General features: G+C 45.6%; 1 protein-coding gene across 2 annotated transcripts; it reads right to left on the bottom strand.

Moving 5' to 3' along the window:
• Positions 1-256: 256 nt before the first annotated feature.
• Positions 257-18,773, bottom strand: prelp (proline/arginine-rich end leucine-rich repeat protein). 2 transcript variants are annotated; one of them, XM_056274095.1, is made up of 7 exons: positions 18,680-18,773; positions 13,997-14,432; positions 13,651-13,836; positions 13,137-13,294; positions 11,495-11,691; positions 1,001-1,076; positions 257-813 (listed from the first exon to the last, which is right to left on the bottom strand). In XM_056274095.1, the coding sequence occupies exons 2-7, from the start codon at positions 14,426-14,428 to the stop codon at positions 723-725; spliced, it is 1,140 nt and encodes a 379-aa protein (XP_056130070.1). In that variant the 5' UTR covers positions 14,429-14,432; positions 18,680-18,773; the 3' UTR covers positions 257-722. The 2 variants fall into 2 exon arrangements, with proteins under 2 accessions (XP_056130070.1, XP_056130071.1); XM_056274096.1 differs by lacking the exon at positions 18,680-18,773 and adding an exon at positions 14,589-14,696.
• Positions 18,774-27,892: the final 9,119 nt, after the last annotated feature.

Below are 27,892 nucleotides of genomic sequence, written 5' to 3'. Positions count from 1 at the left end.
ACTGACTATGTTTGGAGTCAGTGGCGTGCTCAGTCCTCTCTGTAGTTAAGTAATATATTTGTTGGGTGGTCTTTGGTCCAAGGTTAGTAGTTTCAGATGAGAAAAAGAGAACAAATCTCTCTGACCAAGGCACTCCGTGTAATTAAAATGTCTTTATTGAAACTTAGACATATCCAAAAAAGGACCTAACATTTTTAGGTCCTTTTTGGATATGTCTAAGTTTCAATAGACATTTTAATTACACGGAGTGCCTTGGTCAAAGAGATTTGTTCTCTTTTTCTCATCTGGACCCAACTGACTTTTCCTTATTCTACATTGGTTTAACACTCTGGAATCTGGCAACTGTGAAACTTATGAAAATGATGAACATTAATCAATCACCTCGTACATGTCAAGACCGTAAAGGTGTTTCTCTTGATCAGGGTCCATTTGATAAGAATGTGATATGCAGTGTGTGTGTGTGTGTGTGTGTGTGTGTGTGTGTGTGTGTGTGTGTGTGTGTGTGTGTGTGTGTGTGTGTGTGTGTGAGTGAGAGAGTGGGAGAGAGAGAGAGAGTGGGAGAGAGAGAGAGAGAGAGAGTGAGAGTGTACCTTGTTCTTCGTTTCAGTTAGCACCTTCTAGCCTTCACCTCAATCTGTACACAACGGCGTGTTTGTGTGTTCCTGTGTATACGTGCACCGTGCGTGCATGCACGTGCCCGACGGCCTCAAGACATGGCTGTTCTAGATGACAATGGAGTGAAGGTGTCTGAAGCACATGATGACATCCAGAGGGACAGGGGGATTTAGGTGATTCCCATCCAGACGCAAGTACCTGAAGTACCAATAAAAACGGCATTAAGAACACAGATGCTTAGCATGCTTATGCCTTGACACCTAACCCAGATCTGCACTTCCATTTTTACGACACTTTCTTTTCAAACAGTGAAACCATGCGGGTTTGGGTTGTTGTGCAATGCTTGCTGTGCAACGACATGTGTTGTAAACCGATGTTGGCATACCTCAATCTGGGCGTCAGTTTGTCATCATTCAGGTCAGCCTGCAGGCTAAGTGGACAGATTTGGGTGCCATTGATACCTTGCAAGAAAGGGGAAACCCAGTTACCCACAATACCAGTTGACAAAAAAACATTCACCTGACGAAGACATTCAATCACTTGTTGAGTCTTAAAATCTAAAACAAGTGACAATGTCTTGAGATAAGGTGGATTACACACATTCTGTACACAGTAGACTGTATACAGCAATATATAGACTGGTGACACATTAAAGGAAAAACCAAACAGAGTGTCTTGATAAGGTGTTGGGCCACCACAAGCCTCCAGAAAAGCTTCATTGCGCCTTGTCATAGGTCCTACAAGTGTCTGGACTCTACTGGAGACATGGAGCACCATTCTTTCAAAAGATATTCCCTCCTTTGGTGTTGGGATGGTGGTGGTGGAGAGCGCTGTCTAACTCGTCGTGCCCTGTGGATGGGTGCATTGTCATCCTGGAAGAGACCACTCCCATCAGCATAGAAATGTTTCATCATTGGATAAAGGCGATTACTCAGAATAACTTTGTATTGATTTGCAGCGAACCTTCCTTCTAGGGGGACAAGTAGACTCAAACCATGCCAGGAAAATGCCCCCACAGTATAACAGAGCCCCCAGACCCCCTCAGTGTAGGGGTCCATTAATTTGTCACCTGTCTGTAGCAAGGACTCACTCTCTCTCTCTCTCTCTCTCTCTCTCTCTCTCTCTCTCTCTCTCTCTCTCTCTCTCTCTCTCTCTCTCTCTCGGTGCATGCTGGGAGTCTGTGTGTGAGTGAATGTGTTTGGTGAGAGCAACCTGCTGTTTGTAAGTTCGATATATTTATCCAATTTAAAGTAGTTTTTTTTTTTGGTCTTTAGGGCTGATGGTTTCAGATTGGGTTTGTTTTTATTTTTTGGTCGTGGGCTACATTTGCTGTAGTCTGTGTGTTTTGTGTCTATCCGACATGGACTGCGCGTTTTGCCCGATCCATTTGTTCTGACAGAGGCGGTTCTCCTGGCTGTGGGAGACCGTGTGGGACACGCCAACCTGTCCTACGCCTCCAGCATGAACAAATGTGCAGTTGTTTCCCTGAAAAGGGAGCGTTTTGTGGCTGAACCAATAGTGAGCGGCGCCTGTCTGAGCGGCATCTATCTGCAGGTTTCCGCGCGTGCCGTGCCTTCCACCCGGGTCAGTCTCTGGTGTTCCCCCGTTCATTTCCAACTGAGGTGTTGGAGCGGGAGCTGCAGAGCTTCGGAACGCTGGCGAGCAGTTTTAGGACTGTGGGGTTAGGCTGTACAAACGATAAACTGAAACGCGTCCGGTCCCTCCGGAGACAGGCGTTCATGTGTCTGAGTTGTCCGTCACATGGAGGTTTCCTTCAGAGTAAAACATGGGGAGGGACATTACATGGTGGACGCCAGCACAGGCAGTATTAAGTGCTTTGAGTGTGGGGATGTGGGGCACAAGTGGAACGCTTGTCCTCACAGGACAGCTGAGGGGCGCCCTGAGCCGGGGGGGACGGGCCGGCCGAGGAGCGCACTAACACCGGTGCTCCGCCAGTCGTCACGATGAGGAGCCAGCGGATGCCGCTGCTGCGGTGCCCTGCCGACTGAGCCCAAGGCGGGAGAGGGATACAGCGGGCAGGCAGGGGAAAAGCGAGTTGATTCAGGCAGTGAGAATGTTATTCCCACTGGCCAAAAACCCCGCAAAAAACCCCGCTAATCTCCGCTTTTGATCAATGTAAAAAGGCGGATGTTAGCGAGGTTTTGGGTCAGTGAGGAAATGATGATAGCTCGGCTGTCCCAACAGAAGAAAAGGAGTAGAGGAAACACCGGCAGCAGGAGACAGCAGAGGAAGGAAAATGGCCAGCAGCTGGACCTGACCAAAGTCAGGCTGGTGGTACAAAGGAGAGAAAGGGTGAGTTGGGCATTATGGAGAGTGTTGCTGGTGAGGATAAGATGGAGGAAATAGGGCATGACACTGACTGACTATCTCTGTTACAGACTCGCCGTCTCACAGTGGAGATCTGTACTGGCTAGAGGAAATTAATGGTTTCTTACATGACACTTTTGGAAAATCTGCGAAAGTATGAGTGTTTTCCAGATACATGACATTTTATTGAAAGTGTGTCGTCTTTGCAGAAAGTAGTTGGTTATGATTTGTTGGATGAAAAAAGGTTACGTTTCAGAAAACAACAGCTCTCAGAAAGATGCTTAAGACCAATAAAGGAAAAGGTTGTAAAACGTTAAAGACTAAATAAGTAAGGTCATCAGTGTGTTGCACTGGGTGATCTTCCTCTACCCGTTTATATAATCTTTCTGTCTTTTATGCACAAGGGAAGGATGTCTCCTCCTCCCAAACTGCTATGCCAGTGCCAATCATTGTCAAGCTAGCACTCCTGAATTCCACAGCAACCCGTAGAACTGACTTGATCACGTGCTGACTCGCCCCCAACAAAAGGGATGCCAAACATATTACCAATACTGCTGCAAAGAAGGCCTTCATCGCAGAGATGCATTCATCCTAAGGCCAGCCTAGTCAGGGGAAGAAGATTAGGGTGGATGCCTCAGGAGAGACCACATCCTCCGCCCTGAGAAGGTGCCATCCAGCTGGGTATAGGTTACATGGTGGGTAACCTGAGCGCCAAGCCGGAGAGACGTGTTGATGCAGGACTTCTATCGTCTTCCCCAGCGAGGGCAGTAATTTGACCCCAGCCCACTATTTCCCAGGCTTTTGCTTCAAAACCTACGTTCCTGTGGCTTTGCGCTATTTCAGAGAATTGTTCGGCATCAGACTGGATGACTACCTGTACTCGCTGATGAGCCCCTGATCGAGCTGTCCAACCCGGGAGCAAGCAGGTCAAATTTTTATCTGACCAAGGACGATGAGTTCACCGTCAGGACTGTCATGCATAAGGAGGCTGAGTTTCTAAAGAAACTGCTACCTGGATACTATATGTGCGAATGTCACACCGGGAGCAGGAATTGAGGACCCAAATGCAGACAGCGGAGACAGACTGGACTAGAACAATGCTTTAATAAAACAAAACAGACTTTCAGACAGCAAGGGAGGCTCGAGACAAGATGTGACTCATCCGGCTACCAAAAGTCAACATAACGATCCGACAAAGAGTCGGGACAACCCAATTGCGTAAATGGGGTGCAGGTGAGCAGGGCAGGAACAGAAATGCCAATCAGGAAATGGGGAACAGGTGAGTAAAGCATGGGCAGCAACAGAAATGGCAAGTCAATCAGGGAATGGGGAACAGGTGAGTAAAGCAGGGGCAATCAGGTAAATGGGGCGCAGGTGAACAGAAATGCTACTCAGGGAATGGGGAACAGGTGAGCCTTGACGATCCAGACCACACAACCAAGACTGAAAGGTTGGAGCCTGCAGCTTTCTTGCACTGGCTGTTGGAGGGGATCCTGATTCATGGAGCCAGGTTGGATGTCCAAGATCAGCACACTCAGGATTTTCCCCGGAACTGGTTTCCGCCAGGAACACCACCATACAGCGCTTAGTGACCGCAGCAGGATCAGGACTCGCCAACACTGAGGCGGTAGCACAGCTGCTCAACATGAGGTCTGCATGCCGCACATGAGACATTTTAAATCTGTGGATTAAAAACTCTCTGAAGAGGAGCTGAAGATGCTGAGGGACTACAACAGGGGAGCAGAGCACCCAAACAGAAATGACCTTTTTCCGGAACTTGGAGGAGTATTGGGCTCAGTGGGAGATGATGAAAATCTGGTTTTCTTTTTCTAATTTGTGTAACGAAGGAAAGTTCTGGCTGTATTGTTAGTTTATTTATTTATGTAAATTGTGTAAACACAACAGCCATTGCCCGTTGTCAGTCTTGGGAGAGCGATCCCTCCTCTGTTGCTCTCCCCGAGGTTTTTTCCTACTTTTTTTCTCCCTGTTAAAGTTTTTAGGGAGTTGTTCTTTACCGATGCGAGGGTCTAAGGGTTTCGTGATGTTGGGCTATGCAAGTAGAGTTCAATTGACTTCACTATTAAATTTGCAGTTAAGATCCTTTTTTGTCTACATACCAACTGTAGTGCTAATAATGGGTTTTGTAAATATCTCTGTTGATATGAGAATCTGTGATGGAAAATGAAGTCTTTATTGGACAGGTTAATGTGAAAGAGTTACTTTTTGTTCGTATTGTTAGAAGTCTGTTTCTTGTTTAATAAAGACTTGTTTTAAAATTCAAATTCTCTCATGCACACTCCTTGGGAATTTCACCAGAGATAAATATCAAGAGCATTTTTCTAATTGGGTCTGCAAAGTGACCCCCCCCCCTTCATCTCGTATAAAGGTGTCCAACTGATGTTAACCAAGCAAGAAACTCACAGAAACCATGATTTGGCCACAGTTATCAGATTTAAAGCATAGCATGGGACCACTTAGCAACCTTTCCGGGTTATCTTCACCGTTGATCACAAGAAGAGTTAATCTCATCTCCACACAAGACAAGAACCCCTTTCTTCTAGAGTGAGGCAAGTTTATTTGTAGAGCACACCTTTCTCACCCCACCGTTTAAGATGATGGGAGACTGGAACTGTGCGTTTTAGATTACAAGTCTCCGAATTCCATTCTGAGAACATTCTGTACGATCCGAACCAGTCTGGCTTTAAGTGGGGTCATTCTACCGAGACTGCACTCCTGTCGGTAATGGAATCGCTGCGTTTGGCTAGAGCTGCAGGTCTGTCCTCAGCTTTATTGCTGCTAGATCTGTCAGCTGCCTTTTACACGGTTAACTACCAAATCCTCCTCTCCACACTCACTGAGCTTGGTATCGCAGGCTCTGCCCTGAGCCCCTTGTCATCCCAGCCAGTCCATACATGCAACAACAGATCAATATCCAGCTCATGCCCACAAAGTCTGCCCTAAACATGGGTGTCATGATTGATGACCAACTAACCTTTAAGGTTAACGTGGCCTTGATTGCTCGGTCGTGCTGATTTTTCCTGTACAATCAATCAATATCTGGAAAATTAGGCCCTACCTGTCTGAGCATGCAGCACAACTCATGGTACAGGCTCTGGTAATATCACGCACTGACTACTGTAACTCCTTACTGGCAGGTCTCCCTGCATGCACTTCCACCAACCCAAAACAGCACATGTCACTGCTGTTCATATCCCTCCACTGGCTCCCAGTTGCTGCCCGCATCAAATTCAAAACCTTGATGCTCGCTTACAAAACAGCAACTAAAACGGCTCCTGCCTACCTGAACTCCCTCACTCAGGTCTGTACTCAGTCCCGCCTCACTATGCTCTGCCAATGAAAGGCGCCTGGCACTTCCGCCACAACGGGGCCCTAAGTCACTAGCCAGACCCTTCTGTAGTTCCCCGGTGGTGGAAGGAGTTACCGAACTCCATTCGATCCGCTGAGTCCCTCTCCATCTTTAAGAAGAAGCTGAAGACCCCAACTCTTTCACGAACACACACACACTTGATGGTATTAAAAAAAAAAAAAACAACACTTCTATGCACCCTATGCCTTGCCTTGTGCACTGCCTGTTGACACCTATGTCGTATCGGAATTGGACCTAGTTTTTTGGCACTTACTTGCATTGTCGCCTGCTGACTAGCTCCTTGCTTGTGTTGTATTAACTCTCAGATGCACGTCGCTTTGGATAAAAGCGTCTGCTACATGAAACTGTAACATTGTAATTTCCCCCCTATTCCATTATCCCAACTGGTGTCGCGGGATGCTGGAGCCTATCCCAGAAGTCAATGGGATAGGCTCTCTCTCACGCACACACCCACACACCATGTCACTCTATACTTGTGGGGACCCCTCACTGACTACATTAATTCCCTAGCCCTTAACCCTAACCCTAACCATCATAACTACATGCCTAACCTTAACCCTTACCCTAACCTTGATCTAATCCTAATTATAACCTTAACGCTAAACCCAACTCCCAACCCTCAAATAGACCCTTTTCCTCACGAGGACCGATAAAATGTCCCCATAAGGTAGGTGGTTTCAGATTTTCCTATCCTTTTTTTATTTTATTTTTTATTCCCCCTCCCTCCCTCCCTCCCTCCCTCCCTCCACACACACACACACAACTGTATCTGGCCAATTAGCCCCCTCTTCCGCGTCGCTGCTCCACCCCATCTGTCAATCCGGGGAGGGCTGCAGACTACCACACGCCTCCTCCATACATGTGGAGTCGCCTGCCGCTTCTTTTTACTTGACAGTGAGGAGTTTCGCCAGGGGGACGTAGCACGTGGGAGGAGCGTGCTATTCCCCCCAGTTCCCCCTCCCCCCCGGACAGGCGCCCCGACCGACCAGAGGAGGCGCTAGTGCAGCGACCAGGACACATACCCACATCCGCCTTCCCACCCGCAGACACGGTCAATTGTGTCTGTAGGGACACCCGACAAAGCCGGAGGCAACACGGGGATTCGAACCGGCGATCCCCGTGTTGGTAGGCAACGGAATAGACTGCCATGCCACCGAGAGGTTTTTCTATGGGGACACTGAGGCAAATTTGTAATTTGTGATATTGGGCTATACAAATAAAATTGACTTGACATTTGTTCCTCATTAGGATAGAAAACCTGACACACACACACACACACACACACACTACACACACACAATCAAATGACAGGGGTCACCATGGGCACTCTGACTGGTCTGCGGCTACACAGCCCCATCCGCAACAAGCTGTGATGTGCTGTGTGTTCTGACACCTGTCTGTCATAGGCAGCATCAACCTTCTCAGCAGTTTGAGCTACACTAGCTCTTCTGTGGGATCGAACCAGACCGGCTAGCCTTCAATCCCCACACGCACTAGGGAGCTTTGGGCACCCATGACCCTGTCGCCGGTTCACCGGTTGTCCTTCCTTGGGTACCAGTGGTGGCTGGCTAGTACAGGGCGCTGGGGCGCCGCCCCCTTCAAATGTCAAGAGATGAAAATCTACTTAAACATGTTAAATATAATTTAGTTGTATAATGCAAATAATGATGAAATAAAAGTGTTTTCAATCTGTGAGCGCCTGTCAGCAGCCATTAAATATTGGTTCCAAATGGTATTTGGTTGATTTCTGTCTGAATACATATACTTCCTGGGTGAGGGGCGCCGGCTAAACGAGACCTTATGTAAGCCCTCAAACTTGTGGCGAGTAGGTGAGCTGAGGCTGCTGTCTGATTGGTTTCTTCAGATTTTCCCGGGGGCGCAGTTCTGTGTGCCACGAACACTCCCACTTTTATCGGCAGCAAATTGGTATTGTTTTAATGTTTTTTTTGATCGAATGTGATTGGACAATTCTCGTGGCAGTCAAACCTCATCTCGACCGTCAATCATCCACCGTCCACGAGCCCTGATAAACTCTATAGGCTACATTGTCCTTGATAACTCTGCGACGGTGTAGACATTAAAGCAGCTGTCGGGTGTGCTGCGCCAAGGTAAACTGCGCCCCCCCCCCCTCAAAAAACTCCTCACACCAGCCGCCGCTGGCTAGATACTGACTACTGCATGCTGGGAACACCCCAGAAGACCTGCTGGTTTGGAGATGCTCTGACCCAGTCGTCTAGCCATCACAGTTTGGCCCTTGTCAAAGGTACTCAGATCCTTATGCTTACCTTGTCCCCCTACTTCCAACACAACTTCAAGAAGCGAGTATTCACCCACTGCCTAATATGTCCCACCCCATGACAGGTGCCACTGTCACGAGATAATCAGTGTGATTCACTTACCTATCAGTGGTATTTATATTTTGGCTGATCGGTGTATATATACTATATATATATAGAGAGAGAGAGATTCACTTTTTCTAAACTACAAGTTCACCAATACCCTGATAGAACCCTGTGTAGCACTAAATCATTAGCGACCACAGCAGCAGTTTATCTGGTTTGATCTGGTTTGATGTGACTTACTGTAATGCGTTCCTGGACAGTATTCGTAAGGGCTGCTCTGTGAGCATATAAATGTTGCATGGACTCAGACGCAAAACGCATGTTTCTGGGCGCGCAGCTTTAGCAGTGGGCTGTACTTGTTTCTGGCTGGTTGGGATTACTCGCATTTTTAAGTCATGCAGAAGGTTTTTCACAGACCATAAACTCTGCTCCCTTGGGTGATGAGTTCATTATCTCTGGGTTGGACGCGAAGCTGTGCACCCCCGCCCCTTGGTTGAATTAATTATGTTAACAGGAGAAAGTTCTGGGGTAAAAAGGATAACTAGATACCAAATCTTACATACATGAATACCTACAACAACAAAAAAAAGAAAAGAAAATATTTTCTATGGGCAAACCATATGTGTTGTTTTACTGGAATTATATCAACGTGGTTGTTGAAACCAGTTGGTGTAAGAGACAAGTAAAACCACTCCGTGTTCACTCTTTCACATCCGTCCATCCATCCATCCATCCATCCATCCATCCATCCATCCATCCATCCATCCATCCATCCATCCATCCATCCATCTATCTATCAGTCCGTCCATCCATCCATCCATCCATCCATCCATCCATCCATCCATCTATCTATCAGTCCATCCATCCATCCGTCCATCCATCCATCCATCCATCCATCCATCCATCCATCCATCCATCCATCCATCTATCAGTCCATCCATCAGTCCATCCATCCATTATCCAAACCACTTATCCTGCTCTCAGGGTCGCGGGGATGCTGGAGTCCATCACAGGACTGACACACACACACACACACACACACACACACACACACACACACACACACACACACACACACACACACACACACACCTAGGGACAATTTAGTACGGCTGATTCACCTGTCCCACATGTCTTTGGAATGTGGGAGGAAACCGGAGCCCCCGGAGGAAACTCACACAGACACGGGGAGAACATGCAAACTCCACACAGAGGATGACCCGGGACGACCCCCAAGGTTGGACTACCCCGGGGCTCGAACCCAGGACCTTCTCGCTGTGAGGCGACTGCGCTAACCGCTACAGACACAACTGGGCGTGTCTGCGGGCGGGAAGCCGCATGTGGGTATGTGTCCTGGTCACTGCACTTGCGCCTCCTCTGGTCGGTCGGGGTCCCTGTTCGTGGGGGAGGTGAACTGAGGGGAATGGCGTGATCCTCCCACGCGCTACGTCCCCCTAGTGAAAATTTCACATCTTCAAAGAAATACTAAACTTTATAAGTCGTTAGTAGAGAACAATTTATAACAACGGATTTTTGAAAATGCGCCTGTTCAGAGTCTTTTTTTTGTTGGTAGGACCCCCCCCCCTTTTTTCTTCTTCCGAGCCATCCCGGTCGCTGCTCCGCCCCCCTCTGCCGATCCGGTGGGGGGGGGGGGCTGCAGACTACCACATGCCTCCTCCGATACATGTGGAGTCGCCAGCCGCTTCTTTTCACCCGACAGTGAGGAGTTTCACCAGGGGCATGTAGCGCGTGGGAGGATCACGCTATTCCCCCCAGTTCCCCCTCCCCCCTGAACAGGCGCCCCGACCGATCAGAGGAGGCGCTAGTGCAGTGACCAGGATGCATAACCACATCCGGCTTCCCACCCGCACACACGGCCAATTGTGTCTGTAGGGACGCCCGACCAAGCCGGAGGCAACACAGGGATTCGAACCGGCGATCCCCGTGTTGGTAGGCAACGGAGTAGACCGCCACGCCACCCGGACGCCCCTGTTCAGAGTTTTCTATCTCATCTATCTGTCATGGCACACGTGGCTGTACCTACTGATTAGCTCCATATGATATTTACATTCAAATCCAGTCATTTGGCAGACACTTGAGCAAGACAATCAGCAGTTAGCAAACAAGTTCAAACGTTGCCAGCTGGCATCCCAGAGCATCACGCAGTAATTCTATCAAAGCCAGGAATGCAAGTCGTGTTACGTGCATTTTGTTTAGGCGCTCAAGAGACGGTTAATATAAGAATCATGGGACTAAGCTGATTTTTACCACCACAGGTCAGAAAACAGGAAAACAGCGCAAGTAGACACCAATAACGATGATGTTTAAGTACAGGCACAATCAGACCAGCGTCCATGAGCTATTTTTAGCCCTCCCCGAGCGGAAGCGGAGGCTTCGCAGCAAACGGAAGTCAGACATCGGATGCGCCAGACTACATTAGAAGTAAGCAGTTTGTTGTATTTTTCTTCGTTTTTTTGTGTTGTTTTTTTTTGCGTTATTTAATATGATCGGATATATGAAAGCATAAACGTGAGTTGGTGTTGTAAACACAACCACGCTGTACTGTCTAACGTGCTCCGCACATCTGACTTCCTGTGACGCGTCCATAGCGACAGCGATGCTGTGACATCACTCGGACGCTGCCCCATTCATACTCATAGCAAAGTGCCACCAGAGACCACTTTAATGAACAAGTTAGGCCTGGAAGATAAGTTAGCGCAACATGAAATGGATACGAATTTATTCAACAGAGGCCAAACATTGAAAAGATATGTTGAGTAATTTCTTGTATTGTAATGAAGAATGGTTACTAGTTACTCACTCTCAATGCTGTTGTGGTTGAGGTGGAGGTGTTCAAGATGGGCATTGAAGAGCGGGACAGAGGCCAGTTGGTTGTGGGACAACTGCAGGTCCAGCAGAGTGGACACATTGAACACAGCTTTAGGAACTCCTTTATCGCTCAGCTGGTTGTAGTTCAACCTGACAAAAGCCAGGTGGGTGAAGCCTTGGAAGTAGTCTCTGTATGTGTGTGTGTGTGTGAGAGAGAGGGGGGGGGGGAGGGAGAGGGAGAGAGAGAGAGAGAGAGAGAGAGGAGAGAGAGAGAGAGAGAGAGAGAGAGAGAGGGAGAGAGAGAGAGAGAGAGAGAGGGAGGGAGAGAGAGAGAGAACTTACAATTTTGACATTTCATCCAAGTGCAGTGTTTGGTGTGTAAATAGATAGGTATCTCCCTCCCTCCCTCTCCCTCTCTCTCTCTCTCTCTCGCTCTCTCTCTCTCTCTCTCTCTCTCTCTCTCTCTCTCTCTCGCTCTCGTTCTCTCTCTTTCTCTGTCTCCCTCTGTGTGTGTGTGTGTGTGTGTGTGTGTGTATGTGTGTGTGTGCAGGCGCGCGGGAAGATGTTTTAGGTAGGGGTGCTGCCAAATAATATGAAAAGTATTGTGGCGAGCCGGCTTGAAAGAATGAGTCAAGAGATACCGGCCAGAACGGACCAGAACTGCAGCCCAGAATCACGAGATTTTGTGTCATAGTCACGGCCTTTAATCTATGAAATCGTGCTGGGAGACAGGATGTCACTGACATTTTCTTGTCCGGCACCACGAACTTGTATCCAATGCATTAGTATGGGCCAAGTTTTTCTTGCAAGTTGTTCTTGGCCTCCCGGGAGAATGCCGGTCACTTACATATATTTGAAAACACAAAAACTATCCTAACCCTAACCGCCGTAGTTTTTGTGTTTTCAAATACATGTAAGTGACCGGCATTCTCCCGGAAGGCCAGACCAGCCAGAGCCGGCATCTGGATAACGTGACTCGAGCAAGAAAAATGTCGTGATACCCAGCCCCCACCCCCATGACGCAAGTGACGACATCAGTCCCAATCACGGTCCTACAGTCAGTTAGTCAATATAATAAATGGTCTCCTACTTAGTCTGAGTCGAACCCCCATAACAACAACACAAGAACTACCACAACATGAACACCACATCATCAAAACACAATCAGTCCCATCAGCCATTGCGCTCCCCCAGCGCAGAACCGCCGACAGTCCGAGCGACCGCCTCCCGCGGTACAGTATGACGTCATTGTTTTGTTTTTAAGGCGCGTGTGTAGCAGATTTGGAATGGAGTGTTTGTTCGCTTTATTGTGAAAAATGTACATTCCACGCAGCCCCACCCACTGTTTAAAATAAAGGTACGTCTTATGGTTTATTTATTGATTTTGCGTTTGTACGTTAGGAAAACTTAGGCATAGTGTTGTGTCTAAGATGTTACACAGCTACCTGCCACTACTGGGGGGGGGGGGGGCTGCACCCACCACTATGGGGAGCTGCAACCCCCCTTCCTGCGTTAATGTGTGTGTGTGTGTGTGTGTGTGTGTGTGTGTGTGTGTGTGTGTGTATTCAGCTGTGAATGAGTGTGGTTTAATAACGTTGTGATTTTGTCATCCGGCGAATGTATTGTATACTTGCTTTGGGATGTCATCTATACGGTTCTTATCCAAAAAGAGCTGTATGAGGCCGTTGGGGATGCCAGGTGGCATCTTTTTCAGGATGTTGTGGGCTAGGTTGAGTTGCATCAGGTTCTTCAGGTCTTTAAAGGTGTTTCTCCCCAGGTCGTTGTCACTTAACTAGGAGGACAAGACAGCAGGTTCACAGTAATAAACTGCTGATGTCATAACATCCAGGGGTCGATTTGAGCAGGGGATGCGAGGGAATGCCATATCCCCTCTGTTGAAAGAACTCTCTCACTCACTCACTCTCTCTCACACACACACACACACACACACACACACACACACACACACACTTTCCATCCCCCTTTGGGTTAATGGCACTATGTGATATATCTTAGTCAAGGACCGTTAGCACCTAATCTGTTATGGATCTCTAAATTGTAACCGCATTAGATCCCCCCCACCCCCCAGCCATACAGTGCAATATCACAAAGGCTGACTCCCCTTTTCTTAAAAAAAAAAAAGTATACCTCATTATGGTATAGGTCCAGCAGAGTCAGGTGCTCCATTTTGCTGAAGGCCCCAGATGGGATCTTGGAAATATGGTTCCTGCCCAGGCGTAGCTGCTCCAGGGTCGCTGGGAGATTTGAAGGGACCTCCTTCAGCTGGTTGCGCTGTATATAGAGGTACAGCAGCCCCGGGACCTTCTCAAACACCTGCACAAGAAATACAAAGCCCAGGCTCATTTGGATCGCTTTAGGAATTGCAGTTATCGTGGATTTAGTTATTCCGTGTGCTCGTGTCCCTGTCAGTGGCATGCTGTCAGTGGTGGTGCTACTGTAAAGTATATGCCTGTGACCAGAGAAACCCTCTGACCTGTCTGTCTATTCGTTTGATGCGGTTGTTGGCCAGGTTGACCCAGCGGAGCTCGGTGGCATTGATGAAAGGATCCGCTGTCACCTCAGTGACAAAGTTGTTCTGCAGGTACAAATAGTGGGTTCTGAACGGGATGACGGGAATCGTGCGGATGTTGCGGTTCTCGCAGTTGAGGGCGTTTGGGTAGGAAGGGGAGCAGAAACACTCCCGTGGGCAGTCGGCGAACATGGACGGGGGACCCAGGATGGGTGGAGGGAAGTCTGTGGGCTCCTTGGGCTCAAGTGGTGGTGGAGGACTCGGCAGGCGCACGGTGGGCCTCTTGGCAACGGTGGGCCTCTTTGTAGGCTTCCTCGGCCGAGCTCTCTGAGTGAACACTGCCCCCATCAGGAGGAACAGAGCCAATGCAGAAAGAATTCCCACGCTGACCTTCATGGTCCTGAGATAGAGAGAGCAGAAAGTGCAGGTTGATGTTCTTTTTTCAAGGCGTTAAAGCACCGATATTTGAATTAGTAAGCAGAAGCGGTCACACACGCCGTAACCGCTGCTGTCTCCACCATCACCACTTCCAGCTGCCATATCAACTAAAACTGACCTTTCACATCCAAACACCGTCAAAATGTTTTGTATACGACAGCCTTCCTCCCTACACTACTCCCGAGTTTCTGCTGGCCAGCTAAGCAGAAACTCAGCCGTCTCCGCCCTGTAAGTTCAAAAAGCCATCGTTTTACGACAGAAGTTACACACCGCAGGATAAAATTCCCATCGTTAAAAGTATCTTCTGATGCAACACAAAATACATAATGCCAAACCAAGGTCATTCCCACCAGATTTTGCTAACAGCCTTTTTTGGTTTCGTTTTTATTGATCTCTTAATGAGATGCAGAGTTTTCTTTACAAGGAACATCTGGTCGAGGGTGCAACATCAGGACAGCGGGATTAAAAGAATCAGCAGCTATCTAGCAACGACTTGAACAAAGCGAGTCCACAGTTTTCTCTTGGGCCTGTGGTACAGAACCACTGGGATTTTGCAATGCCGAGCGCTACCGCAGAGGTGACGCCACCGAGCTGCTAATCCTCCTCTCTGTGCGACCCGAGAGAGGAACCAGATTCACTCAGAGAGCGGAAACCAGACTACAACACGTACCGCGCCCTCAGAACCAGCACCTAGCCAGGGTGCACGTCCAGGAAGGTAAGGCCGCTAGGCTGTCACTTAACCGTATCGAGGCTCATCCCAAATTATTTAGAAATTTGACTTTGCTGAGAAGGCACCTTTGACCTTCAGAGGACACCCCCCCCCCGAAGCTACAGTGGGTATTGTCCTCATCTGCAGACACATATTTTTTCACACATGCATTGAAAAGTGAGGTATGTCTGTATGTGAAAGGGTGGGGGAGCTTGATTCGATTCCATTTGATTTGATTTACAGATCAAGCGGTGCAAATAAAGACACACATACGCCCAAGAGGGAGGAAGGGGAAGGTTGGAGAATAGAGGCCTCATTGTGTGGGTTTCTCCAGAGGAGAGGAGTCAGAGGGGAGGAACCGAGGAGGGCTTGGAAGGCTAAAGCTCATTGAACTCATGGTGGCGCAGAGGAAACCAGAGTAGAAATGCCAATAACTCACTGAGGGATCCAGTATGTGACCGTTTTTATTTTTTAGAAGGGGCTCAAATACAAAGTCCCACGTCCTCTCACTTTCGTTTTGTTCTGCAAAGTGTTTTGATGACGTTTGACATTTAGGACACCTTGGCTCTGGAACAACGTGTCCGAGGAGAAGCAGACTTGCAAAATTAGCATCCCCTTTTAAAACTGCACTGTTGTCTTATTCCTTTATTTTGTACTGTATAGTCTATTGTGTTGTTATGTTTCTCTTGTGCTTTAATTTTGCATTTATTAAGCGAGCCATTATTGCTATTATTATTATAATTGCAGCGAATTCAGGGGGGCAGTCCGGGACGCCGCATCCGGGACGCGAACCCGTATCTCCCGCACCGCAGGCGACAATGTTAACCAGTCGACTAAAGGGCCCGACACGTTAGCCAAGGGGCTAACGTGTCAACTTATCCATGCACGTTACATTATTATTATTATTATTATTATTCACTTCCTTGGATTTGACCGGAACGTCCGCGCGCATCGTTCAGTTGTTATTTCAAAATTTCCAACCTGTTTTATGTATGTATATGTATGTATGTATTTATTCTAATATTACTCTACACTAAAGGCATTCTGGAGTGGTTTGGATCAGTGAGTTCGAGCCACACCAGCGGTACCTTGCGTTCTGTTTACATGCAGAGCGCTTTGGACCCGCGAGAGGAAGTCGGCGAGCATCGGGGAGGCGAGGCGAGGCATGTAATTGATGGAGGAGTGCTGTAAATGTGCTCAGCAGATGTGTGTAAAGGAGATCAGCATAGCTGTGCGTTCATGGAGTGAAGTCACTCCTTCTCAGAAGGGTCCCTTAAACAAGGAGCATGGAATGCATGGAGCAAAAGACCAATGCAGGGTGTGTGTGTGTGTGTGTGTGTGTGTGTTGGGGCTGAATTAGTTAGAATATACAAATACACACGCACACGTTCATATATATATGTACACACACACACACACACACACACACAGACACACACACTACAGTACTCAGTGGAAGTAGATGACATACAGATGTTTGAACAAATGGAAGTATTTACTGAGATAATGGAACTTGTTTCAGGGACTACATATGTGGTTGTTTCTACTGCATGCCTCCCTGAGGTGGGGCTGACAATATTCCCGGCACTGATCTCACTTTACACAGAATCTGCCCCTTTCTGCTTGTGTGTGTGTGTGTGTGTGTGTGCGTGCACGCCTGTCTGCGCGCTTGTCCGTGTACCCCTGTATACAGCTGTTCCTCCAACCCCATCGGCGTAAGGCCATTGTAATTCATCAGAAAACAACTGTCAACATCACGCCACGTTCGAGCCATAAACGCACTGTTTATTTAAGATTTCTGGCTAATTTGATAAACAAGTGAATCATGGCGGAAGAATGAGGCCTCGAGCCGGACTCCAGCCAGCCAGGAAAAACAGCTCTGAACTCCTTTCCCAGGCTGATGGCGTTCCCTGGCACTGCCCCGGAGCGTGTGAGTTCCCTTTCCCCTCCCGGTCTTCCAGAGCCTCCCAGCCCCTCGCTCTGCAGCCGCAGCCAGAGAGGAAGAGTGGGGACCTCCTCTCTTCCCTCGCCACCGTTGGCTTAGCCGAGAAATGTTGTTTGGAAGATGGAGCGACACGCTTGGCTGGTTGTCGAGCGAGATCAGCCATTCTTATGAATATCTCTAAAAAGAAATGAACATTTCTATTTATTTTTCAGTGACTACGGTACATCTCAGTAGCTGTTCATGTTCCTCGGACTGTGGACACGCTTGTTCTGTGAAAGCTTATGAAAACCCCAGTGGGAACCGCTTACAAATACCCCCCCCCCCCATCCCGCCACACCCGCTCATCCACCGACCCCCCCCTATCCTGTATCAGTGTTTTCAGGATTGCAAGGCATTTCCCTCTGGGTTGGGCATTGCTGCATGCCAAGTGCAAAAATTGGACGCCAGTCATGTGTTGTTGCCAAGAAATGGACGTAACAGAAAAGGGTTTTTTTTAACTTTTCTTTTTTCATCCAGAGTCAAGAAGGGGTACAATAGCCAGAAGAAAACAAAACCCTACAGCTCTCTATTAAGCACCGTTGATGCAAGCACCATCTGTCTCTTGCAGACCTAAGGCAGTCCAGTTTGTTCTCCATCCTGACTGCACAGCGAGGGTGGTCTTGGTTTGCACTGCATGTCTGTCCTCATAGACAACTCAGTCATGTTAACCTCCATCAGCGATGAAATCCTCGCACAATTTTTTGCAAACTGCACTCCCTCCATAGGCTGCAAGTCTGCACCATAGGCTGCACGTCTGAAACCAGCTTGTTTATCCAGCAGTTTAACGCAACTTACATTGCCCAATTATATTCAGTTGTCCTTCGTCCAATTTTTTTTTTCTTTTTTGCAGTAGTGTGGGATGATAACCCAGCAAATATTTCATTTTTCCGAGACACGTAAGTTGGGTAATTCATAGCAAAGCTTTTAATGAGGATCATGGCCCAAACTGTCCTAAGAAAACCACAGCGGACTGCCTGGAAACCCTTCGTGACCCATCTGCTACAAACTGCAGTTCTGCTGAAAAGGAACAGCAACACGTTTGCCCCTGCAGAAGCTAGCAGGAATGTTTACACAGCGGATGAAGGTGGGGGGGGGGGGGAAACATAATCGGCATCAGCCTCCATATTTGCCTCTCCTGCATTTGTCAGCCCTGTTCCCTCACTGACGGAAAATGATGAAGGAAGGATGACGGGGGCAGAGGGACGCGGTGGAGGAGAACAGAAAGTGGGTACCAGCTGTTATGGTAAAGTCTCTATAGAAACGCACAGGCTTTTGCTCCCGTGTATCTGAGCCAAGGTTTTCCTCGCTCCGCACAAACTCTCACACCCCTTTCTACATTTCTCTCTCTCTCCCTCTCTCCCTCTCTGCCTCTATCCTCTCCTCTGTCCATCTCTCTCTCTGTCTCCCTCTCTCACACACACACACACACTGCTGCGCTAGCCCGTGTTTCTATCCCGTTATCGAATAAATTCCACGAAAAATAGTTTCCCTGGAAACAGCAAATAACGATCCTTACCTGTCTCTGGTACCTGCCCTCTTTTGTCCAGTCACAAGTTTTGTGTCTTTTCTTTTCTATGCTTCTTTCACTCTTCCCTGCTAACCCTCCCTCCCTTTTCCTCTCTCCCAAACTCTCTCTATCCCCCCTCCCACCCATCATCCCTCCCTCCTTCCCTCTCATTTGGTGGTGGACAAGCCTGAGTGTTGGGTCTGTTCCCTGGCTCCTTTCCCTGAAGGTCACATTGCCCCCGCTCCCCCCCGCTGGGCACTGGGCCCGGTGAGATTTAATCTAAGCTTCCTCCGGAAGACCGTGGTCTCTTTATTGTGTCTGACCTGTGCCACAGTTCTTCATGTATTCTGTTGGACCATGCATGCATGACGAAGGAGTGTGTATGTGGAGTGAAAGTTGGAGCAAAAAGAATTTTGTTTTTCGAAATCATGTTGTGTGGTGTGATTTCAATGTGTGGATGCATGCATGCATTACGTGCATGCATGCACATAATGCAAACATCTGTGCATGTGTTTGTGAATGCATGTCTGTGTTGTGCGTGTGCACATGCACTCATAACTTCTAGCACATGACCCCAGACCTTTGTTTAGGAAAGCTCGGGACTGATCTCCTCCGTTTCCTGCCCACAACTCTTCTGCTGAGATAACTGCACAGAGATCTTATGTGCTTTTCATTAGTAGTATCTCAGCGCTGGTGCTCTGCAGCTTTGTCTATGGTGGTGTTAAATGTCTAGGAGCCTTTTTTTTTTCTTAATTTCTTCAGCTTCAGTGGGCTCATAGAATCTGATGATGGAGGCCTTGCCAGGTCATGGGGCGTTTATGGAGGGTCTTCCAGGAAGCAGGGTTGTGTGGCTTGGTGGTTAACAAGGTGGAGAGGCTGACTCAGATTGTGTGTGACTATATGTCTGTGTGTGTGAGAGAGAGAGAGAGAGCGAGAGAGAGAGAAAGAGAGCGAGGGTGTCAGACATGTGTGCATGGTGGTGCAGCTGAGCAATAATGAGGCCAACATGGGAACCACTTTTTTGGTATACGCATACAAGTTCCCCCACGGTTCTTTTTTCTTTTTTTTACTCTTTCCCCCTTTTCTTTCACTCAACTCTTTGGATTTGAATTTCCCTCCCATTTCTCCCAATCCAATTCTATCTTTCTCTATCAGTCCTGCCCCACAGCTGAGTTCACTCCCCAGGTTTGGGCCTCTCCTCTGGGCCTAGACATCTGGTTCAGACCGGTCACAACCAGGGGAGGAGGGTTACTTCAACAAATGAGGTTAAGAAAATACTTGTTCTTTGTATGTGGGACACTTCTAGAAATGTCAGTTGTGTATTTTCTTTTTCAGGGGTGGCTCATTTCTTTCCCCCTCATCCCCATTCTCCTCCATGTTTCTGGGCAGTTGTGGAAAAATTGTGTGAATGCTGTTTAATGACTGGTGATTAGCTACTATGACCTCTGTCTTCTGTACAGTTTGGGACTCTTGTGAGGATGACATTACTAGAGGAAGCCCAGTTATTATGAGGCAATACCTAATTAAACTGATTTGATGTCAGTCTCCCCCAGCCCACAGCATGTATCCAAAAAAACCCTCCAAAAACAACACCGCCAAAAACATACAAACACAGAGAGAACAAAGCATGCCAGTTAGCTTAGCCTGACCCGCTCCCGCGCCGTCAGACCGTCCTCGGTGTTTCCTCTTCAGGCACAGCTCCAGGCAGGGCCGTGGTCCTTGGGCACCATCGGATGCAGCAGACCAGGCCCCCTCAGCCGAGCCAACGCCAGCTCTCCCGCCAGACACCTTCGACACACCTCCTCCGCGCGACGACACAAATGCAGACGCAGACCAAAACACGCAGTCGTCTCGCCATCTGTGTTAGATAACGCATTACAACATTGGCATAGAAATGGACTGGTGTTTTTCTGCGATCTATTTACAGAAGGAACGTTCACCTCGTTTGAAACACTTACCAACAACCCAGTGGCGCCCCCAAGGGAGGGCCACGGCCACCCCTGATACTTTCCCTGGCCCCCCTGCTGTCCCCCCCCCCCCCCAGCCACGAATCGCATATGCAGAATATGCTTCTGATTATGCATAATATGCTTCTATCTGATATTTTACATTAGGTGCTGTTCATTTAAATCAATAATGTATATTTTTCATAATAATTAATGTCAAAGAAAATAACAAATGCATAGCCAGGCAGCCAGCCGCTTCTGCTCGTCCGTCACTGCGTACCCCCCGTGCACAGTCTGCCTCTGACAGCAGCTGAGCAGCTTCTGTTTCTAGCTTTGTTTTTTTGTTTTGTTTTTCATTTTTGGACATAGCCTATAATATGTTTGTTTACAAAAAGACACAGCAACAGGTGAATAAAGCTGTATTGAAAAGAATGTAACCTAATAAAGTAGGGATATGAAGAGGTTGAGTAGGCTATAGTGAAATGTACATTGTCTATGATAATGCTTTTTTTGTTTTGTTTTTCATTTTTGCACATAGCCTATAACATATTTGTTTACAAAAGACACAGCAACAGGTGAATAAAGCTGTATTGAAATTAATGTAGCCCAAGAAAGTAGGGATATGAATAGGTTGAGTAGACTATGATAAAATGTATACTGTTGACCATGATTATGCTTTTTTGTTTTGTTTTTCATTTTTGGACATATACAATATAACAATGAATGGTCTAACACGTTACAATATATACAGATACATAACACATTAAAACAGAATTGTTGTGGAACTCAAAATGTTAACTGTACCGGTATTAGTCTATGCACATCAGATATTTAGTAACATTAAATGTAGAAAAATAAGAAACCAAAGTATTTCAGTATGCGATAATACTTAACTCTCATACCGACAGTTTTCAACTAGCCTATTCAGTATACTACAACAGCATCATAGAATTCCTGAAATTCAGTCATGGCTTTTGGTTTTGGTGTGCCACCCCATGATTTTCACCCCTATGAAAAATTTCTGCGGGCGCCACTGCAAAGACCATAACATACCCAGATCCCATTGTTTTAGATACCTTCAAATTCGTAGTTTTGCCAAGAAAGTGTTTCCCTCATTTCCTTATCTGCCACCCAGGAGCCAATTAGATGTTATTCCAGAGCTAGATCCCTTTTGGGAAAAAACGGGTCTCTATAATCTACACACTGATACAGGGATTAAAACAGATATCCTGGGACAAAGCAAAAACTGCATGGGAGAGAGAGCTGGGTGTAGAGCTTTCTGAAGAGGCGTGGCGGGACAGCTTAACTCGTATACACACTTCCTCGTTGTGTATACGACATGGGTTAATTCAATTTAAGGTGCTTCACCGTCTTCAGTACTCGGGGGACAAGCTTGCCAGAATCTTTCCCTCCACAGACCCTGGGTGTCCGAGGTGCAGCCATAGTCCAGCCTCGGTGGGACACGTGTTCTGGGCTTGTCCCTCTCTCAGCAGTTATTGGGGACAGATATTTAATGTATTCTCACAAATCTGTAAACAGACCATAACCCCTGACCTTCCCACAGCAATCTTTGGCATACCGCCCCCTAACTGTAAGGTCACAACTTCGCAGGCAAATGCTAGGCATTGCTAGCTCACAGACTCATTTTTTAACTGGGAGTCGAATAAAGCTCCATCATTTTTGCAGTGGTTGAGGGAGGTGCTGTCCTTTCTACCTTTGGAAAAGCTCCGATATAAAATTCGTAAAACCCGCAAAAACTTTGCTTTGACCTGGAGTCCTTTTATAGGCTTTATTGAAGGTTTTCCCTTTTATTGGATGTACTTTTTTTAACCTGGTTGTAATGACAATATTTATACAGATATATGTGTAGAACTTTATATTGTCTTCAAAAACATAGTTATTATGTGGAATTGTAAGAAGTCCCTGCATAGTCCTTTTTTTTCTTTCTTGAGCCACAGGGGGGAGGGGGGTTCCTACATGTTTTGTTTTTTTTTAATTTCATGTGTCTTGTATACCTGTTCCAAAAAAACCTGAAGATTTGAAAATAAAGTTTTCCAAAACAACAAAAACAAAAACACACACACATAGTCGGGGCTAGTAGTTAGCTTAGCCTGCCCCGCTTCCGCGTCCTGTCAGACTGTCCTCGGTGTTTCCTCTTCGGGCCCACAGGACTCAGCAGACCAAGCTCTCTCAGCCGAGCCAGCGCCAGCTCTCCCGCCAAGTGAAATCGGCCATCTAAATAAAAACGTGATGACGCAAACTCAGACGCAGACGTGGACAAAGACACTGTATAAGCAGCGCTGCCATCTTCCCACACCTTAAGCGTATGGAAGCTATAGTATGCTAATAAAACTAATGAGACATCTATATATATCGTAACGTACATGGATAAATAGACACGTTGGCCCTTGGCTAACAAGTTGGACCCTTTAGTCGAGTGGTCGGCGATGTCTCCCGCGGTACGGAAAATATGGGTTCGCGTTCCGGCCGCAGCAGTTTCTGTGGTTGCCCCCCGCATTCGCTACCATATATATGAAGCTCATAATAATGTTATATGTATTAAAGATGTAATCCATAATTTTTTCATACTAAAAATACCATATTTGATAGCTTTTCCCACTGGCCACTCAATGTATTAGTCTTCTGTAATTGCTCCTTTATATGCTATTTCTTATTGGTGTCGGCGGGGTTGGCCATCCCAACAAGTATTCAAATATAATGGTGCATGCACGGGAAATGTGTAGAGTCCGCCACAAAAGGAAAAGAAGAAGAAGACGAAGAAGAAGAAGAAGAAGATGAGGATGATTTTTAATTCAAGACTTCAAATAAACAAACACATCAGCAAAGCCAGTATACTCTAAAACAACAGAGTAGGCTAAGAACAGTACATCAAACATGTCAAAGACGGTGAGAACAAAACAAGGAAACAGAAATAGTAAATTAAAAAGAGATAAATAACTAAAAATAAAATAAAATAGGACAATACAATATTCCAGGGGTTACATTACATTAAATTATTCAAATGCAAAGAGTAATTTTTGAGCATTTCTGTTTTTCATACATTTTAGAGATTTGGAAAAAGTTACTAATTCGGTTTTAAAGGCTGCTAAACAGGGTTGCGTTTTGCAAGATTTACATTTGTGTATAAAATATTTTGCCAAAATAATTAATTATTCAACAAGAATTCTATATTTCTATCTTCCATAAACAATCCAAATTTGACACTTACTAGTAGAAATGGAGGCAGCGCACCAATGCTAGATTTCAACCATACATACAAATTATACCAAAAATTATAAGTAATGTGAGAGTGGAAAGATCTGTTGTTTCTATGTCTGTCTTACAAAATTGACAGAAATTACAGTCTAAATTAAATTTTAATCTTATAATTTCACTGAAGGAGTAGATTTCACTAATTATCTTGAAGTGAATCTCTTTGGCTTTGCGGGGGGGGGGATAGGGAATGAAATGTATCTTTTTCTAATTTTATGGGCATTCGAATTTGAGTACATGTCTAAAACATAATTCCTTCTTAAAGGATTAGGATAGCATATCTTCAACAGAGAGTTTCTGATAAAGAGATTATTGCAGGTTCTGTCGACAAACTTTAGTTGTCAGTCATTAAGGGGCGAAGTGTGGGGCTGAAAGAGGAGTAAATAAGACACTGTGAGACCATCATCTTGAGTTGTATAGGGCTCGCACCTATAACCATGTAATACACCTCTTCAAAGGAGTATAAACTATATGTCAAACACAACTCATTATAATTCAAAAGATTGCCTCTGTCATCCATGATGTGTGTAATGGACCAAATACCCTTCTTCCACCAGTCTTCCAAAAACAAAGATTTTCCCTTAACCAGGATACATCTGTGATTCCAAATTGGAACTGCATGAGGGGTAAAGTTGTGTTTAAACAACAATTTCCAATATTGCAAAACTTGTTTATGAAAGGCAGATAAACGTAATGGTATCTTGGACAGTTCAAAATCACAGTTCAAAAGAAAAGCAATCCCTCCCAACTTTTTAAAGATTGCATTAGGAATGGCATGCCAAATCACCATCTCATCTATGACAAAGTCTTTTAGCGACTTCAGTTTGATCATACCATTCATAATGTCAAAATCAATGGCATTCAACCCTCCATTTTCATAACTTTTCAAGGGGTCACTTTTTCTGATATAATGATGCTTGTTTTTCCAAATAAAATTTAAATTAGTTTGGTTTATGGATTTAATCATTCTTGATGAAATAGCAAATGAGTAAGCAGGATAAACAAATCTAGAGAGACTCTCCATCTTGGTGAGAAGAGTCCTCCCAAACAGAGTAATGTCCCTCTGTAACCAACTGTTTAATGTAGCTTTACACTTTGTAACATTATTCTGAACATTCATCTCTTCTCTTGATTCAAGGTTTTTACTCAAGTGAATTCCTAAATATTTAACCTCAGTTTTAACAGGGACACCAAATAAAGACCTAGAATGATGCTCATGTATCGCCAGAAGTTCACAATTGCTTATATTCAGAGTTAAACCTGATGCTTTAGTGAAGAGCTCAACTGATTTAAGGGTCAAGGGGATCTGGCAGCAGCATTTTTTAAGAAAAGTGTGACGTCATCCGCAAGGTGACTTATCAATAATTTGTTGCCCAAGGCCTCTAGGCCCTCAATGTTGTCATTTTTAATTAGAATGGAAATTAATTCTGCTACAACAAGGAATAACAAAGGGGAGCTGCCACAGCCTTATCTAATGCCCCTCTTAATACCAAATCTCGGGCAGGTACCACCAGGTAAGGACACACAACTGTTTATATCCTTGTATAACATGCTTATGACACCAACTAACTTTTCACCAAAACCAAAATGATGTAGGGCTTGTAAGGTGAAAGGGTGCTCAACAGAATCTAACGCTTTGTGAAAATCTAGAAATGGTTAACACTCCTGACAAAGATCTTATAGTCTGTATTTAGCAAAGTGATAGGCCTTAAATTATCTAGAATACGTTTAGGGATCAATATTATTACTCCTTGTTTCATAGTTGGAGTCAGTTCCTGTCTTTCTATGCTGTCCTTTATTGCATTTAGTACTAATTCTCTAATATCTGACCAAAAAAAAAGAAGGAAAAAATTTGTAGTAAGACCATCGGAGCCAGGAGCTTTACCTGTAGCCATTTTTTGGATAACAGAATCCAATTCTTCTGTAAGAACGTCTGAATCACACAAATCTTTGAAGGGTTGATCAATGCTAGTCAGGTGACCTTTAACCTTGTCAAAAAACTGCGTAGAACCAGAATCAGAAAATGAAGAGGAATACAGTGACTTATAGAAATTAAATACCTCATTTGCTATATCCTTTGGCTCAGAGGATTCAGTCCCATTAAGAAGAAGAAGAAGAAGAAGAAGAAGAAGAAGAAGAAGAAAGAAAGAACGAAAAGAAAGCGAAAGAGAAGAAGAAGCAGGAGCGGAATGAATTTGCATGCCAAATGCAGAGGCGCATGTGATAGGTGCTAACATACAAAGCTAAACACTACCCAGTATTTAATTTGGTTTAATTACATGTTGGATGTGCCTTGATATGTTGCTCAATATTTCCTTGTCTGGTGTGGTGACATTGTTGATCAATGTTTTTCTCCAAATTATGAACACTACCAACGAATTGTCTTCCTAATGCGCTCCTACTGCTATGATGCACAGCCAAGCAAACCATGCCGGTGTTAAATCAAAATCTGTGACCGTCAGAAATTGTGACCTGCCCATGCATTCAGGACCATGTTCCTTTCGAATGAAACTGGGATTTGTGGTATGGAAACGAACTATTCTGACCACCATATGACATCAAATCCACCAAAATTGAGGAAATGAAGGAGAACTATTACTCTAGATATATATTCTGAGAAAATAATGAAAGACCCTTCACACATTCTCTATTCCGTATATGGACCACTACCTTCAGGCAGACATTACAGAACCAGTAAATGGAAAAAACAACCACTTCCAGCTTTCCTTTCTCCCAACTTCTCTAATACTGCTTAACAAACAACCACTGCAGCTGTACATAGCACTATTGCCCAAGGCAAATTTCCCCTCAGGGACAATAAAGTATATCTTATGTTAGAAAGCCAAACATTCTGTTATTCCCTATTTCCTTTTCTTTGTCTGCTTGTATTGCGCTATATTAATTTATAATGTTTGTGTCTTCTTGTTTATCCTCCTCAGAATCCATGGGTTTCATGAAAGGTAGTTTAAAAAGTTATGATCATTCTTATTATTGTTACAGTTACAATACAAATAGTAGTAGTTACAATACAAACACGAATTAAAAAATACCTACCCCCAGACTTCACGTAATCTCATCAATTCCCCGACTTCCCCTGCTGACTCACAGTAGCAACATCAGAGTTGAATTCAGACCCAAGAGTCTGAATTCAATTCATGTCCTCACCGCTGGAAAGGACGGTCATGGCTGTCTCCAAGTTGGGTGCAGTGTTTTACTACATTACTCACTCTGTCTTTCATGCATGTAATAGGACGGTCAAGTACATTTTAAGGTAGTCGGTTGCAGTGTTGCTGAGAAAATGTACTGTAATAATGATTATAGGCCTGGGGCGACAGTGACTTGGAGGTAGAGCAGGTCGTCTGGTAACTGGAGGGTTGCCGGTTCGATCCTTGGCTCCTCCTCCTCGCAAAATGTCAAGGTGTCCATGAGCAAGACACCTAACCTCTAACTGCTCCTGATGAGCCGGTTGTTAACTTGCATGGTCACGTGTGTGTGTGTGTGTGTGTGTGTGTGTGTGTGTGTGTGTGTGTGTGTGTGTGTGTGTGTGAAAATGGCTGAATATGAGGCATTCATTTGATTGTGAAGCGCTTTGAGGGGCTGTTGCAGCTACAAAAGCACTATATAAATGCAATCCAAGTACTTAAGTTACTTATGGAAGGATAAATTCAAAACTTGTTTCGTCATGACTCCCTGTTTATGTACAAGATTGCTTTCTATCTATGTAGGTGAATAGCTTTATGCCAAGAGCTTGTCGTGTGCACTTAACCAGAGTTTTGTAAATGGTAATTAAAATTGACCTAAAACTGGAAGGAGCAGATTGGGGTCCCATTTTGCTCTTTTAAAGTCCTTATTTCTAATTATGAACTTGATTATTACTTTTCATAAATAAAAGATGGAACCTCCTTTTTAGTAATTGAATTATTTTTCTGCAGATTCAGTTGACTATCTGCAAGCATTGTTGCTTGGATTGCTGCGTTCAGTAATTTACATAAAACGCATCAGC

The sequence above is a fragment of the Lampris incognitus genome, chromosome 2, assembly GCF_029633865.1.
Source record: "Lampris incognitus isolate fLamInc1 chromosome 2, fLamInc1.hap2, whole genome shotgun sequence".
In the NCBI taxonomy this organism is placed as follows: domain Eukaryota; kingdom Metazoa; phylum Chordata; class Actinopteri; order Lampriformes; family Lampridae; genus Lampris; species Lampris incognitus.
Note: the sequence above shows the minus strand (reverse complement) of the source record. Positions and strands in the feature narration are given on the sequence as shown.